This window comes from Jaculus jaculus, chromosome 12, assembly GCF_020740685.1.
Source record: "Jaculus jaculus isolate mJacJac1 chromosome 12, mJacJac1.mat.Y.cur, whole genome shotgun sequence".
Lineage (NCBI taxonomy): Eukaryota > Metazoa > Chordata > Mammalia > Rodentia > Dipodidae > Jaculus > Jaculus jaculus.
In genome coordinates this window covers 76101450-76116824 of record NC_059113.1, presented here as the reverse complement: position 1 = coordinate 76116824, position 15375 = coordinate 76101450, and the positions used below count along the sequence as shown (strand labels likewise).

The following is a 15375-nucleotide window of genomic DNA, read 5'->3' as shown; positions in this document are numbered from 1 at the left end:
AGATAGATAAAATTTAAATTCAATTTCAGATTGTTAGAGCCACAAGTTAGGACACTATGTACAGAGACATTGCCTCTCCCTCGTACCTGACTGTTGCCCCCCAGAATTCATGAGTCACAATCCCCATGGGGATGACCTGTATATCCAACGAGGAGGGCCTCTTCGGATAACAAGCAGGGATGAGGGAAAGGATGTACCAACATGTGGTATTTATATACTAAGTATGTCCATAAGTAATAAAAATAAATTTAAAAAGAAATTCAATTTCATAAATCTTATTACATATTCCTTTAGCCAGTGCTACATGTCAAAGTTAGTATTATATGAAGAATAAGTTGATGATTTTTAAAAGTAAAATAAAGGAATGGAAATTATTAGAACATAAAGATTTTGAGATTGAAAGATACACAGGATTGCCATAAGTAGAATTTACTTTGACTTTTTTGTTTTGTTTTGTTTTTGATTTTGTTTTTCTGAGGTAGGGTCTCATTCTAGCCCAAGCTGACCTGAAATTTGCTATGTAATCTTATGGTGGCAATCCTCTGCCTCCTGAGTGCTGGTATTAAAGGCATGCACCACCACACCCAGCAACTTTGACTTCTCAGTCTAACATATTCTGTTTTTATGTGTTGGAGCAGTTAACCTACTTAACTGTAGGTTCTTTAAGGTTAAACATGATAATAATATTATCTAGGATCTAACTTCAAGTTCATTGTTTTAGTTTATAAAATTTTCTTTCAAATTAGAGGTAACCTCATCCTAAAAAATTCAAACTAATTTTAATTTTTAACTTTGATAGGATCTTGAATGAAAACAGTCAATTTAATTTATAAGAGAGCTAGTCTAGTTGTAAGACTAATACATTACACTCATTCTCAACAATAACAGTATGATTTTGTAACATTAATGGGCTTAATAAAACACAAGTCAGGAGAAAGGGGCATAATTATCACAGTGATAAAATTTTTTTCACAATGGACTTGATTTATCATAAAATGATTTATTCCTAAATGTTTATAAATTAATTTTTAATATGTAAATTATTGTTTATATAGCCATATAAAATGGTGTTTATAAACTAAGCATTTCTATCAAACAATGTTATGTTAATTTTCTAGCAATTGTATGCAAGGAAGTTTGTGTGTGGGTGTGTTAAATAGCTATGAATTGGCTTTAATTCATTTTTTGTCAAAGAAAATTATATAATTTAAATGAGTATAATACCACAAGGATTATAATTGTTGTAGTCCAGTTCACATCGTTGGCAGAAAACACCTGACAGAAAGCAACTTGTGGGGAAAAGTTTATTTTGGCTTACAGACTTGAGGGGAAGCTCCATGATGGCAGAGGGAAGCAGTGGCATGAGCAGAGGGTGAACATTACCTCCTGGCCAACAACCGATGGACAAGAGCAACAGGAGAGTATACCAAACACTGGCAAGAGGAATCTGGCTATAACACCCAGAAGCACGCTCCCAATAACACATTGCCTCCAGTAGGTGATAATTTCCAAATCACCATCACCTAGGAACGTAGCATTCAAAATACCTAAGTTTATGGGGAACACCTGAATCAAATCACCACATTCTGCTCCTGGCCTCATAAATTGATAACCATGCATGATACAAAATGCAATGCATTTGGTCCAACTTTAAAAGTCCCAATAGTTTTTATCAATACCAATGATGTTCAAACATCCTCATATTCCAAAGTGTTTTATCTGAGCCATAATACAAAAAAAAAAAAAAAAAACATAATGGCACAGAGTGAACATCTACACTGTAAAACATGGCATTGGGTATAGCACAAAAATATTCAACCAATACAAGATTTAAAACAACTAGGGCAAACATCAAATTCTGCAGCTCCAAGTCCAACAATGACAAGTCTAGTGACAAGTCTCAAAGTCTGATAAGTCTAACCAGCAACAAGTCTCTGGAGTTCCAATTCTGTCCCTTCATTTAGTTACTCATAGTCCTGGAAAATTTCAACTGGGGCCAGCAACTCTCCTTAGTAACCATCTCATGGGCCCAGCATCTCCACTGGGTCTCCACTGTAACCAACAGATCATCTTCACAGCTTCTTTGGATCTCCACACACAAAATCAGGCAAATCTGTTTCACACTGCCCATGGCCATTTCCAAAACACAAGACTGTTGCAAATTCAGTGACCCTCTCTTTCCTACATTTCTTATAGTCTGTAATACCAGGTGGGGTGTCAGTTTGTTAATCCAGGGGGGAATAAGGCTGACTTTGAAGGACAGGAGCATTCAAGCTCCTTCCAAAGAGTCTGCATTCTTCCTGCTGTCCTAGTACAGGCCAGCCGGCCCAATCTCAATGGTTGTAATCTCTCAAACAATTGCATCTGAATGGGTAGCAGTTTTGGACCAAAGATTTCATTTCTGTGTCATATCCCTCTGCTCACACCAGGCCATTTCTATGCAATGCAACCCTGCACAAGTTCTCAGAACATGGTTATGCCGCAGCAAGCCTCTCACACAACCTGCTTCCAGCCCTGCCCAGGCAAAGCTCTTTCTAACCCTCGTAAGCCAAATGTCACAGTCCATAGTTCTTACTGCATTCAGGTCTTTCAACACTGGCCAGACAAGCTGTACTTAACAGCACTGCAAGGCATCTCTTAGGCCAAGATTTAAATCCTTCCACATTCCTCCTATAAAGCAGTTCCAAAAGGCCAAATCCACAGTCAGGATTGTAGCAGCAATGAAACCATTTCTCGGTACCAACTTTACTGTTGCAGTCAGGTTCACGTTGTTGTTAGAAAACATCCAACCAAGAGCAGTGCGTTGGGAGCAAAGGTTTATTTTGGCTTACAGACTCAAGGGGATGCTCCATAATGGCAGGAGGAAATGGTGGTCTGAGCAGAGGGTGGACATCACCTCCTGGCCTGTATCAGATAGACAAGAGCAACAGAAGAGTGTGCCAAACACTGGCAAGAGGAAGCTGACCAATATCCATAAGCTCACCCCCAGCAATATACTACCTATAAGAGGTGTTAATTCCCAAATCGCCATTTGCTGGGAACCTAGCATTCAGAATACCTAAGTTTTGGGGAAAACCTTAATCAAACCACCACAATAAGGAAAATGTTTACTGGCAATAGTTATAGCTACGTAAGATTTCTTTAAAATCTAAAATTTCAAACATTGAAAATTCATCAAGTTTATCTGTATTGTGAAAATTTATTAAATCAGTAAGCAAGAAAAAAAATAATTTTGGTGCTGGTAAGATTGCTTAGTGATCAAAAAACACTTGCACAGTCTACTCTCCCAGGTTCAATTCCTTAGCACCCACATAAGGTGAGATCAATGTGACCTGTGATCCCAATGTACCTATGACAATGGGAGGTACAGGCAGGAGCATCCAAAGCTCACATGGCAGCTAGTTTGAGGTTCCTTTGTGATCTAGTAGTTCATTTGTACTACAAGAGACCCTGCTCAAAGTAGGGGGAGCACCAACACATTGAAGTTGCCCTCTGACCTCCACATACACACCATGCATGGTACATATGTAACATGTTTGCATGGTACATATGTAACATATATACACAAACACATGAATAAAGACTTTAAAAGAGGGCTAGAGAGATTGCATAGTGGTTAAGGTATTTATCTGTGAAGCCTAAGGACCCATGTTTGACTCTCCCCACATCCCATGTAATGCACACACACAAGGTGATGCATATGCAAGGTTGTACATGCACACCAGGGGCACATGCATCTGGAGTCTGATTACAGTGGCTGGAGGCCCTGGCACACCAATTCTCTCTTTCTCTTGCTTTTGCTCTCTCAAAAAAAAAAAAAAAAACTTCAGTCTCCTGGGCTTGCCTCAAAAAAAAAAAAAAAAAAAAGACTAAAAGGAAAAGTAATTTGGCAAAATATATACAACATACTGAATAGAATGAGAGGAGTTCTCATAATAAAGCAAATAGACAAGTCATTGGGAAAAATTCGCAAGAAGAAATTCAAAGAGCAAAATTGTCTCAAACTGCAAACATAAGAAAACATTCTTAAGCTATGCAGAAGTCAGGGGGAAAAAGCCAATTAACAGTGAAGCAAAGGTTAATTCATCAAACTGGGGAAAGAAATGCTTTCGCTTATATTTCTTAATTGACTTTTGTACAATATTAAGTTTTAAAAGTGCAGAAGGTTATAGTATGATTTTATTTTTGTAATCCCTGAAGTGATGTTCAGAAAAGTATAAGTAGATATTTATGTGTGCCAATGTGTATATAATTGTGAACAAGGACAAAAGTTTTTAGATATACATTAATAAGTTAACTTGGCTTACCTTAATAGAAGATAGGAAAGGTAATAAAAGCCCCCTATATAGATGCCTAGATATAAATAATAAACAAAAGAGTAACTATGAAAATATAAAGAATTGCTGTCTTTAAGTATTTGCTCTTTAATATTCTCATGAGGTGTAAAACTAAAATATGACATAGTTGGGGTGAGAATCTCAGCACCACTATTCTTTTTATGATCTTAAAGGCTGAACCTCTACATATGTTGATTCTTTAACGTGGAGAGAAGACCTACTTTATAGAACTATAACAAGAATTGAAATGAAAAAAAAAAAAATGTAAAAACTATTGACAATGTCAATATAGATGCGTAGTATATCTCTTATCTCCTGCCTTTCCTTTAAAAACTGTCACAATGTGATTACTAATTTCTAGATTATGTGCAGCACTTGATGAAGTCAGCCTGTTAAGAACTCAGAAAACACATCTGGAGAAACAGACCATGGAGCTACATGCAAAGTACAGTGTAACAGAAAAAGAGAAGTACGAGGCTATTGCAAGAGCCAGAGATAGCATGCAACTCTTAGAAGAAGCTAACCTTAAAAAAAATCAGGTAAGAAAACTTACAGATGTGTTCATAAGGAATAAAATGGTGAGCATCTCCCACATGACCTGATAGGAAATCATTAGGTGTAGAATAAATGCATGCAACAAAAGTACTCCTTACTTATATGGTGCAACCATCCTCTCCCAGAATTAATATTTAAACAACAGGATTTTCTCATGTCCTCAATCCCTGTGTAACTATTCATTCCCTGAACTGTCATAGTCCTTTACCACAGTGTACCCTGGATTTTGTCCAGTTGAATCAGAAGACTCTTGTTCGAAGTCAACAGAAGCTGAGCTCCCAGAGGTAAACTTAGCTTGAAAGATTTAGCTAGATTCCTCACATCCTGCTTATTCTTTAATGTCTCTTGCTATTCTGATCTCTATGTTGTCATATGTCTTGTTTTTTGCCTTGTAGCTATTTCCATATGATGCTGTATACTTTATAGAAGACAAAGTGCAAAGGGCTGGAGAGGTATCTCAGTAGTTAAAAGTGCATATAAAGCCTGGCAGCCTGGGTTTGATTCCCCAGTGCCCATGTAAAGCCAAATGCACAAAATGGTGCATATACCTGGAGTTCATTTGCAGTGGCAGGAGGACCTGGTATATACCTATTTCCTGTCTCTGTCTCCTCCTCCCCCCAAAATAAATAAAAATATTTTTATTTTAAAAAGGCACAAGTGCCTAGATTTTTTAATGTTACTGCCTTTTTGTAGAGCCTGCTATATATCATTTATTTATTTACATATTTATGAAGTATGTAGTATGTACAGAATTCCTAGTAGGAACTATGAAGGGTATAAAGCAAGTGCATTGTTGTTTATATGGTTGAAGATTTTTCAGTTAGTTATTAAAATTGGGAAAGAAAGAAAAAAGATGAAGCTGGATATGGTAGCACTTACCTATAATCCCAAGCCTGAGTGTGTTAAAACAAGAGGATCAAGGTAATAAGGCCAACATAGGGAGACCCTATCACAAAAAAAAAAAAAAGAAAGAAAGGAAGGAAGAGGGAGGAAAGGAAAAGAAAAAGAGAGTGGGAAGGAAGAAAGGAAGGAGGAGAGAGGGAGGGAAAATGAAAGAAGAAAGTAACTGTTCCAGTCCAAACTGTGGAGCTGCTAAAGTGCTTATCATGCTTTTCAGCTAGTATTCTCATCTGTGACTTGAATTCTATCTCTTAGGTCCTTAGACTAGTTAAGTGCATACTGTACATCTGGTGATACAGCTCAGAAGGCTTATGTAGCATGTGTGAGGCATGCATTCAATCCCCAGCACCTCCAGAAGAATGCATCTCTGCACAATAAACGCAATATGCTTGGCAACTCTACTAAACACCGAGTTAACTAGAGAATGTAAGGACAGAACAAAGTTTATCTTTACCCCTAGTTGTATGGTCACTCTTAACTCAGATTAATGTGGTTAACATTGGAGAGAACATTTTAGAGGTGCCATTGCCTCTTCCTCCAGATCTTCTCTCCACATCCTAGGTCACCAGATACTTAAAAAAGCAATCTGTGGCTATGGTATTAGCTTTCCCTTTGAAACATTGCTTAATTGCTAGAAGGTTTGCCTCTTGCAGTTGCTTATTCAAGGATTTTCTGGACTTGTCAGACAAGCATGAAATGCAGCCCCTTCTTCGTTGTCCTGAGTCATCCTTCTAAGTTGTTAAATCATGATAGCTGCTATTTCCCAGTATCTTGCTCATTTAGGCTGGAAGAAATGTATCTTACCTTAAACAGAGAGGATGGGCTAGAGAAATGGCTTTGTGTTAAAGCACTTGCCTGCAAAGCCCAAGGACCCATGTTTGACTCTCCAGGTCCAGATGCACAAGGTGATGCAAGTACACAAGGCTGCACATGCACACAAGATAACGCACACATCTGGAGTTTGAGTTCAGTTGCAGTGGCTGGAGGGCCCAGCATACCAATTCTCTCTCTCTCTCTCTCTCTCTTACTTGCTCTTGCTCTCTCGCTCTCACATTAAAAAAAAAAAAAAAAAAAAAAAAAAGGCCAGTCTCTTGGGATTGCCTCAAAAAAAAAAAAAATTCAGAAAGGAGAATGTGCATGTTGTCTTTTGAAAATGGTTGGTCAGGACACAGGGCCAGCTACTTACACGTATTAGTAGGAGGAAAGCGATTCCATCTGGCCAAATTGGAAGAGTTCCCTGCTGAGAAAGATGTTTGGCTTAGTGACATAAATTTGGGAATTGTCTATATGTATATGTATGTATATATACATGTGTGTTTAAAATCAAAAGATTTTTTTAACTCAGCATCAGATGGACATTGAAAACAGTGCTGGATGATGCTGTATTAAGAAAAGGAAGTCAGCAAAACAACTAAATAGTCCTAATGGATTAGGTGGGGAAAGCCAGTATTGTGTGTGACAGGGTCCTAGGAAGGAGAGCCAAGCAAGAAGAATGCAATCAGTTACTTCAGTGGCCACTGATACATAAAGCTGAAGACTAAAAATTGATTCAGATAATCACTATGAAGATTATGACAGGAAAAAGTTTAAGAGACTAGTAAGAGCAAAAGGGTTTGAGACAAGGAAATTTTAGAGGCTTGCTCTACAGGGACACAAAGGATTGAAGTGTGACCACAATGAGAAGTGGGATTTCACTGGAAGATGAAAACATCTCAAGGATAAAGTAGGTTGTATCCGCAGTGTCTGAGTTGGGAGGGAATGAAGGTCTTGATTTGGATAATGTCAAACAAGGAGAAAGTCAAGAGCTTCTTCCAACAATAGAATATATGGAGAAGATGACTTACTTTTAGAAAAGTGATAGGAAATACTGACTGAAATAAATACCAAAGAAAGTAGATTTTCAGTTAGGACTAGGGTAAGTGCTATATAGAAAAACCTAATATCTATTTTGACTTATGCAAGATCTTTTAATGGAAGTTTCCTATGAATTTAGAATGAGATATTGCTGTTAAAAAAGTGACCCATTTTAACATATCTTTACTGATAATGATGTGATCTAAAACATGGAATGCTTTTTTAATGAAGGTTCTGCTTGAAGAAAAACAAAAAGAAGAAGACAGAGAGAAAATGAAAAAAACAATTTCTCAGCTTCTTCAAGATGCCTCCATAAAAGCCAGAAAAGAAGTAAGGGGTTTTTAATTTTATTTAAAATACAAAATTTAAGTCCTAATTAAAACTGAATCCTACTTTATAATTAAAATGGTATATTTTTAAGATACATTTTTGTAAGCAATATTATTTCTCTCCTAAGTGGATTATAATTTCAAAGTAGTTTTAATAACATCAGCTTAAAAATAATAAAGTTAATATATTTGCTTTCTTCTGAACAATTAAGTGATAGAATTTTCATTCTTGCAAAATCATTGCAAATGTGTCAGTTTAGAGATCAGTTACAGTGTTATGTAACCAGAATGATATTTTGGTCAAGAACAAACTGGATATATGACAGTGATCTCATGACACTACAATGGCTGTGAAGAATTCCTATGCCTAGAATATTTATAATACCTTTTCCAATTCAGTACGTTCAGGTATACAAATGCCCCTTACACATATTACTCAGGCCAGTAACATGCTGGAGAGTTTTGTAGCCTTATGAGCAACAGGCTATACTGTGCAGTCTATATGTTTAATAGGCTGACCCTCTACGGCTTGTGTAAGGGTATGTTAGATGTTCATAATGTAAAACCAATAAGCATGGCATTTCTCATAACAAACCTTGTTGGTAAGCAGCCTGTGACTTTATTTTGTCATTATCTGAGCAAAACTGATAATTGCTCAAGATAAAAATTTGAATTTGAGCAGAGGTAGGAGGAAAGCTGAGCGTTCGAGGCCACCCTGAGACTATGTAGTAAATTCAGGGTCAGCCTGGGCTAGAGTGAGACCCTACCTCGAAAAAGAAAAAAAAATTGAATTTGAGACAGAGTCCAAATCAAACCTTTATTATGCTTTCTGATAATAACCATGCTGTATATATAGGTTTAAAAAGACTTTAACTTTGGACCCTAGCCTCAAGTAACTTTGAAGACATTTCTAATAAATAATAATAAATTTTGTATATATTATCAAAGTATTTACCATTTGTTAGCAATCTAGTTGTATTTTCTAATCCTAAAATAAAATACGTAAACTTTAATGTTGATTGGGTTGTCATTTACATTAGTGAAGTTTTTCAAAAGTATTGTAATCTTTATATTCATTCCAAACACCTTTATAAACCTGAGTATATATTACCTCCTAAATTCTAGTTAATTATCTGTAGAAGTACACAGAAGTCTGGCAATCTGAGGCTCAATGTGTTTGAAATTAAACTTACTTTATAAGTCCCAGAACTTTACTTGTGGGTTGCTGAGGATTTCTGGTACCCTGGCTTCCCTGCTGTACTAGCTATTCACTCAGGAAGTAGTTATTGAGCACTTCCTATGCCCAAGCACTTTGTTGTCTCTACCCTCTTTCAGGACACACGGCTGTCAATTGTTTTTAAACACAACCTTTGTAAAAGTGTTCCTAAAAGTAGTATTTGTTATCTGAGTGTGTCAGCTCACACCATTAATACCAGCATTTTAAAGGCTGAAGTAGGAGGATTGCCATGAGTGTGGCTACAGAATAAGTTCCAGGTAATAATGAGCTCCAAGTAATATATGCCCATGGTAAAAATAAATGAAAAATATGAATATATAAAAGACAGTTACTGGAAATGTGGCTCAGCACTTAAGGCACTTGGCCTGCAAAGCCTAATGATACACATGCATCTGGAGTTTATTTACAGTGTCAAGAAGCCTTGACACTTCCATATTCTCTCTTTCTGTCTTCCTGTCTCACTCTTTCTCTCTCTGTTCTATCTCTCTGCTACAAATAAATAAGTAAAAAATTACAGACCCCAAATTGAGATAATCAAGTTTAATCTCTTTTTTTTTTTTTAACTTTCGTTTAACTATCCATGTGATGTGTGAAACAAAGATACATACATCAACCTTTAAATGTTCCAACCCTGGAAAGTATTTTTAATGACACTTCACGTTGTATATTCTATAGTATTTGAACTTTCCAAGAGTGTGTTCTATAATGAGGAATATGTATTTGCTCATACTCTGTACATTATACAATAAACACAGCATGTATATTTGCCTATATTCATCTAATAATTTTAAAGGCGTTAATGATTTTTTTACTTTTGTTTGTAATCATGACAAAGTATTACTGAAATCCACATTAAGCAAAAGTTCTTTTTTTAATGTATAATTTTATTATATAGACATCTATCCTTACAGACAGTAAACCATAATAATTCCCTTCCCTCCCCCACTTTCCCCTTCACAACTCCACTCTCCATAATATCCCTCCCTTTCTCCATTAGTCTCTCTTTTATTTTGATGTCATCATCTTTTTCTTCTATTATGAGGGTTTTGCTACGAACTGTGATGTTGTGGATATTGGGACAAATTTCTCTCTAGACAGTCGCATAATAGGGAGTCGTACCCTTCCTTTGGCTCTTACATCTTTCTACCACCTCTTCCACAATGGACTCTGAGCTTTGGAGGATGTAATAGAGATGTTTCAGTGCTGAAACTCCTCCATCCCTTCTTCTCATCAGTATGGTGCCTTTTGGATTACCCCAGTGGGCACCACCATCTGAAAACAGAAGCTTCTCTAACCAAAAGTGAGAGTAACATTAATATATGAATATGAACATTAAGTATAGCATTTACAGGGCAGTTTGTTGAGCATAATATATGCATTTTACCAGACAAGAGCAGGATTTATATCCCTAAGGATCACTACCTCCCCTACCATATGTTTTTGATTAGGTTTTCAGTACCAGGCATGTATTCCTTCCCATACAGTGGCCCTCCAGTCTGATTAGAGAACAGTTGGTTTCCCCTAGACCAGACATGACACTATTGCACCCATTTGGTCATTTGGCCTAGCTGGCCAAACTTGAGGCTTCCAGTGTCCATTGTTTTCACTGCTGATGGTTTCTGTCTCCCATAGGCTGCCTACAATGCAGCTTTTTCTACCTTTCAGTCAGCTGGTCTACAGGAAGGAGGTTTTCAGCTCAACCCCAGCTGGATTTCTGTGACCTTGCCACCCAGGCATGTGAAGCCTTCAGTAATAGGGTCTTACCATCTGTTAATCATGGGAAACCAAGGACCTTGGCAATAGACTGTAATGTTTTGAAAGGAACAGGGTCCTCCCTGGCCAGCGACTTCCTGGAAAGTATCCCATCCCTGGCACTGAAAATTGTGTAGTAGTAGTCTAAGGCTTTTGGATGTGCCATTATCCCAAAAAAGCAGGCTTTCATATGTCTTAATCAGAATATCTTGAATTTTGATTGACCCTCCCTCCACCTTTCTCTTACTTAATCTCTTCCCCTGGCCTCACTTTGGCCATTCCACTCCCTATAATCTGTTCTACTTACATATATAAAGTTTCATCCCCTAAACTCCTTTCCTCATCCCATATAGATTTTTTCTAGCTTACTGCCCTTTGCTACCGATCTTTGGGTCCAGCTCACACACAAGTCTACACATGTGTAGCTAGGAACCACATGTGGGAGAGGACATGTGGCCTTTGGTTTTCTGAGCCTGGGTTACCTCACTTAGTATAATCCTTTCCAGATCCATCCATTTCCCTGCAAATTTAATAATTTCATTTTTCTTTACCGCTGAATAGAACTCCATTGTGTAAATGTACCACTTCTTTATTGTCCATTCACCTGTTGAGGCATATCTAGACTGGTTCCATTTCCTAGTTATTGTGAATACAGCAGCAATAAACATGGTAGTGTAAGTATCTCTGGGTAGTGAGAAGAGTCATTAGGATCTATGCCTAGGAGTGCTATAGCTGGATCATATGGTAATTCTATTTTTAATTGTCTTAAGAACCTCCACACTGATATCCACAGTGGGTGTAACAGACTACATTCCCACCGACAGTGTAAAAGGGTTCCCCTTTTTCCGCATCTTTGCCAACATTTATGATAATTTTTTTTCTTGATGATAGCCATTCTGACAGGAGTGAGATAGAATCTTAAAATAGTTTTAATTTGCAATTCCCTGATGGCTAAAGATGTAGCACTTTTTTAGATGTTTATAGACCATCTGTATTCCTTCTTTGAGAACTATTTATTTCCATAGCCCTTTTTTTTTTAAGTTGGGTTTCTTATTGTTTTGTTTCCTGAGGTCTTTGTATATTCTGGATATTAATCCTCTGTCAGATGTGTAGCTGGCAAAGATGTTCTCCCATTTTGTAGGTTGTCTCTTTGCTCTATTTTTGCTATACAAAAGCTTTGTCATTTCATTGTGATCTGATATCATGCAGATTATGTAAATCTTCCTGAATATATGGAGGCAGGCTTTGTGACTCAGTATATGATCTCTTTTAGAGAATGTTCCATGGGCTGCTTAAGAAGAATGTGTGGTCTGTGAATTTGGGATGGAATGTTCTGTAGATTTCTGTTAGGTCTAATTGATCTATGGTTTTGTTGAGCTCTCTTACTTCCCTGTTGAGTTTCTGCTTGGATGATCTGTCTATTATTATTATTATATTATTATTATTATTGATAATTGTGCATTGAAATCCCCAACTATGATGGTGTTGGTGGTTATTTCTGTTTTATTGTCAAGTAGGTTTTGCTTTATGAACTTTGGTGCATACAGATTTATGATTGTAATAGCCTCTTGATGGATTGTTCCCTTGATAAATAGGAAGTGGCCTTCTTTGCCTTTTTGATTATTTTTGGTTTGAAGTCCATTTTGTTCAATATTAATATAGCTGTGCCTGCTTGTTTCTTATTCCCATTGCTTGGAATATTGTTTTCCACCCTTTCACCCTGAGGAGGTCTCTGTCTTCAGTGGTGAGGTGGGTTTCTTGAAGACAACAGATTGAAGGGTCAAATTTTCTGATCCATCCTACTAGCTTGTGTCTTGATTGGTGAATTAAGGCCATTAATATTTGGGGTAATGACAGTGAGATTTGATTTGATTTGATCCCTGCCTTATTGTGTAGGTATATGTGGTTTGGTGTTTTCATGGACTTTGAAGTTTTTTGTGCCTTCTCTGAGTTTGGTTAATGTGATTTGCTTCTTGTAGGCAGTTGAGTTTGATTATTTGATTCTTCTATGTGGAAAATTTCCTGAAAGACTCTCTGTAGGTTTGGTTTTGTGTGCATATAATTGTAAAGCTGAGTTTTGTCATGGAAAGTTTTTCTTTCATCATCTATTATGAGCGATACTTTAGCTGGGTAGAGTAGTTTGGATTGGAAGCCATAGGTTCTTAGACTTTGCAGTGTTTCATTCCAGGCCCTTCTGGTTTTCAGGGTTTCCATTGAGAAGTCTAAAGTAATTCTGATGGGGTTACCTTTAAAAGTGGTGTGTTGTTTTTCCCTAGCTGCTTTTAGGAATTTGTCTTTGGTGTCAATGTTTAGATTCTTAATGACAATATGTCTTGGAGAGTTTCTCCTTTGGTCCAATCTGTTTGGAGTTCTGTTAGCTTCTTGTATCTTGATGTGACTTTCTTTTGAGAGAGTGGGGAAGTTTTCTTCAATTACTTTGTTAAATAAGTTCTCCATGACTTTGGTCTGAATTTCTTCTCCTTCTGATATTCCAGTGATCTGGATATTAGGATATTTAAGGATATCCCACAGTTCCCTCATGTTCTGTTCACAGAAATTTTTTAACTTATTGAAACTTTTGAACTCTCAAACTGTTTCTTCCATCTTGTCTTCCAGATCGGAGTTTCTATCCTCCACATGGTTGACCGTACTCTTGAGAGCTTCTAGAGAGTTTTGGACTTGTTTAATTAGGTTTGCATTTTCTACTACTTTTCTATGTATAGTTTCCATCCCTCTGTCAAGCTCCCTTTTCACATCATTTTCTGATTTACTTGATGCTTCTTGGTATTCATCCTTCCATTTCTTTATGTCTTCATTTAGCATTGCCAGCTGATTTTTGAGGTCCTCTTTTTTTTTTTTTTCCCCTGTCTTTCATATCCCTAAACTGTCTTTGAATTCCTTCCATTGTCTTATGTATTAGGTCTAGTCTAATCGTGTGGCAGCATCCACATTATTATCAGTCCTTTGTTGCTTTTCTGCAAGTTCTACCAGTAGCTTGGTCAGGGTTGCATTGCTCATAGCTTCATTGAGATGTTCTGATCCTATTGACTCTTCTATGTTTTGATTAGAGATGTTCATTGTAGGATTGAGTGATCTAACTGGATTTTCTTGCTTTTAATTTTTCACGTTATTTGTTTTGTGCTGTGGTCTGCCCATCATGGTGTATAGGCATCGAGACTCTCGTCTCGATGGGTGGGGGAAGTGGTACCTCTTGGGGCCAGCGCCTGTGCTAGCCTTCAGGCAAGCAGATGGGCTGAATGATCTTGAGTTAACACATAGGTGGGTGGGTCAGCCTGAGCTGAAGCACAGTGGGAAGCTGAAGCAGCCTGAGACAGATGCCAAGCAGTCTGAGCTCTCACTTAACACAATGCTAAAGCAGCCTGAACTCCTGCCTGGCAGGGATGCCAAAGTTGCTTGAGCTGTCACATGGTGATGCACCAAAGCTGCCTGAGCTGGCACTCTGAGGGACGCTGAAGCACCAAGCACCAAAGCAGCCTAAAATCGCATGTAGTGGAGCACTCTACCCAGAAGCAGTTGGAGCTTGCCTGCAACAAGACAGTGGCGGTCAGCCAGCACAGCAGACAGGGAGGGGCTTGCACCTGCTCTGGTGCAGGAGGACAGGCAGAATGAGTCTTAGCTCGGGAATGGGCCTGGGCTCATGAGTGAATGGGCAATGGCCGGAGCAGTAAGTAAGCAAATGGGCCAAGGAGGCTAAACTTGTGCAAGCAGGTGCGTGTATGGCAGTCAAATGGACCAAAGGTACCTGAGCTCCAGTGGGCCAGCGTGCGTAGCCTATCTAAGGTCCCATGTGGGTGGGGGTGTTAGGGCAATCGCCCCTGTGCAGAGAGGCAGGTGGAAGGAACTATGTTGGCCTGGGTCGCCTTTCCTCCCATAAGTGCAGGGGTATCCTGAAGCTGGAACTGTTGGGTATGGCAGCTGCTTGAGGGCATTTAGGGGACTTGTGGGCTACCCATAAGTGAGGGAATCAGTGATTCTCTGTTGTTGTTTTTTTTTTTTTTTCCCTCTGCACCCTCCCACTGGCAATCTATTAGAGATTGCTTTGCCCTAATAAGGCCAGTGAACCCTTAGTGCCTTGCCTTTCTTTCCTGGGGATGTGCACCACAGTTAGGCAGTCGCCATCTTGCAGGCTTCATAATTTCATGAGATCACAGTGGTTGATCAGTGGTTTTATTTCCTGAGCAACTGGGGTTATATTCAGAAAGTCATTGCCTATGCCAATATGTTCAAGGGTTTCCCCTACCTTTTCCTCTAGCATTTTTCAGAGTTTCGGGTCTGATATTAAAGCCCCTAAGCCATTTGGACTTGATTCTTATACATGGAGAGAGAGAAGGATCTATTTATTTCATCTTTGTACATAAAGATATCCAGTTTTCCCAGCACCACTTAAAAA

General features: G+C 38.2%; 1 protein-coding gene across 11 annotated transcripts in view; it reads left to right on the top strand.

Moving 5' to 3' along the window:
• The window catches only part of Sclt1 (sodium channel and clathrin linker 1), a 222541-nt gene that overhangs the window by 108388 nt on the left and 98778 nt on the right, over positions 1–15375 (top strand). For 8 of the 11 annotated variants that reach the window (XM_045131671.1, XM_045131667.1, XM_045131669.1 and 5 more), the window contains 3 exons: positions 4699–4876; positions 5093–5176; positions 7878–7976. In XM_045131671.1, coding sequence (XP_044987606.1) covers positions 4699–4876; positions 5093–5176; positions 7878–7976 — 361 coding nt within the window. The remainder of the gene's footprint in view (positions 1–4698; positions 4877–5092; positions 5177–7877; positions 7977–15375) is intronic. The other 3 variants (XM_045131674.1, XM_045131673.1, XM_045131666.1) reach the window with 1 other exon arrangement.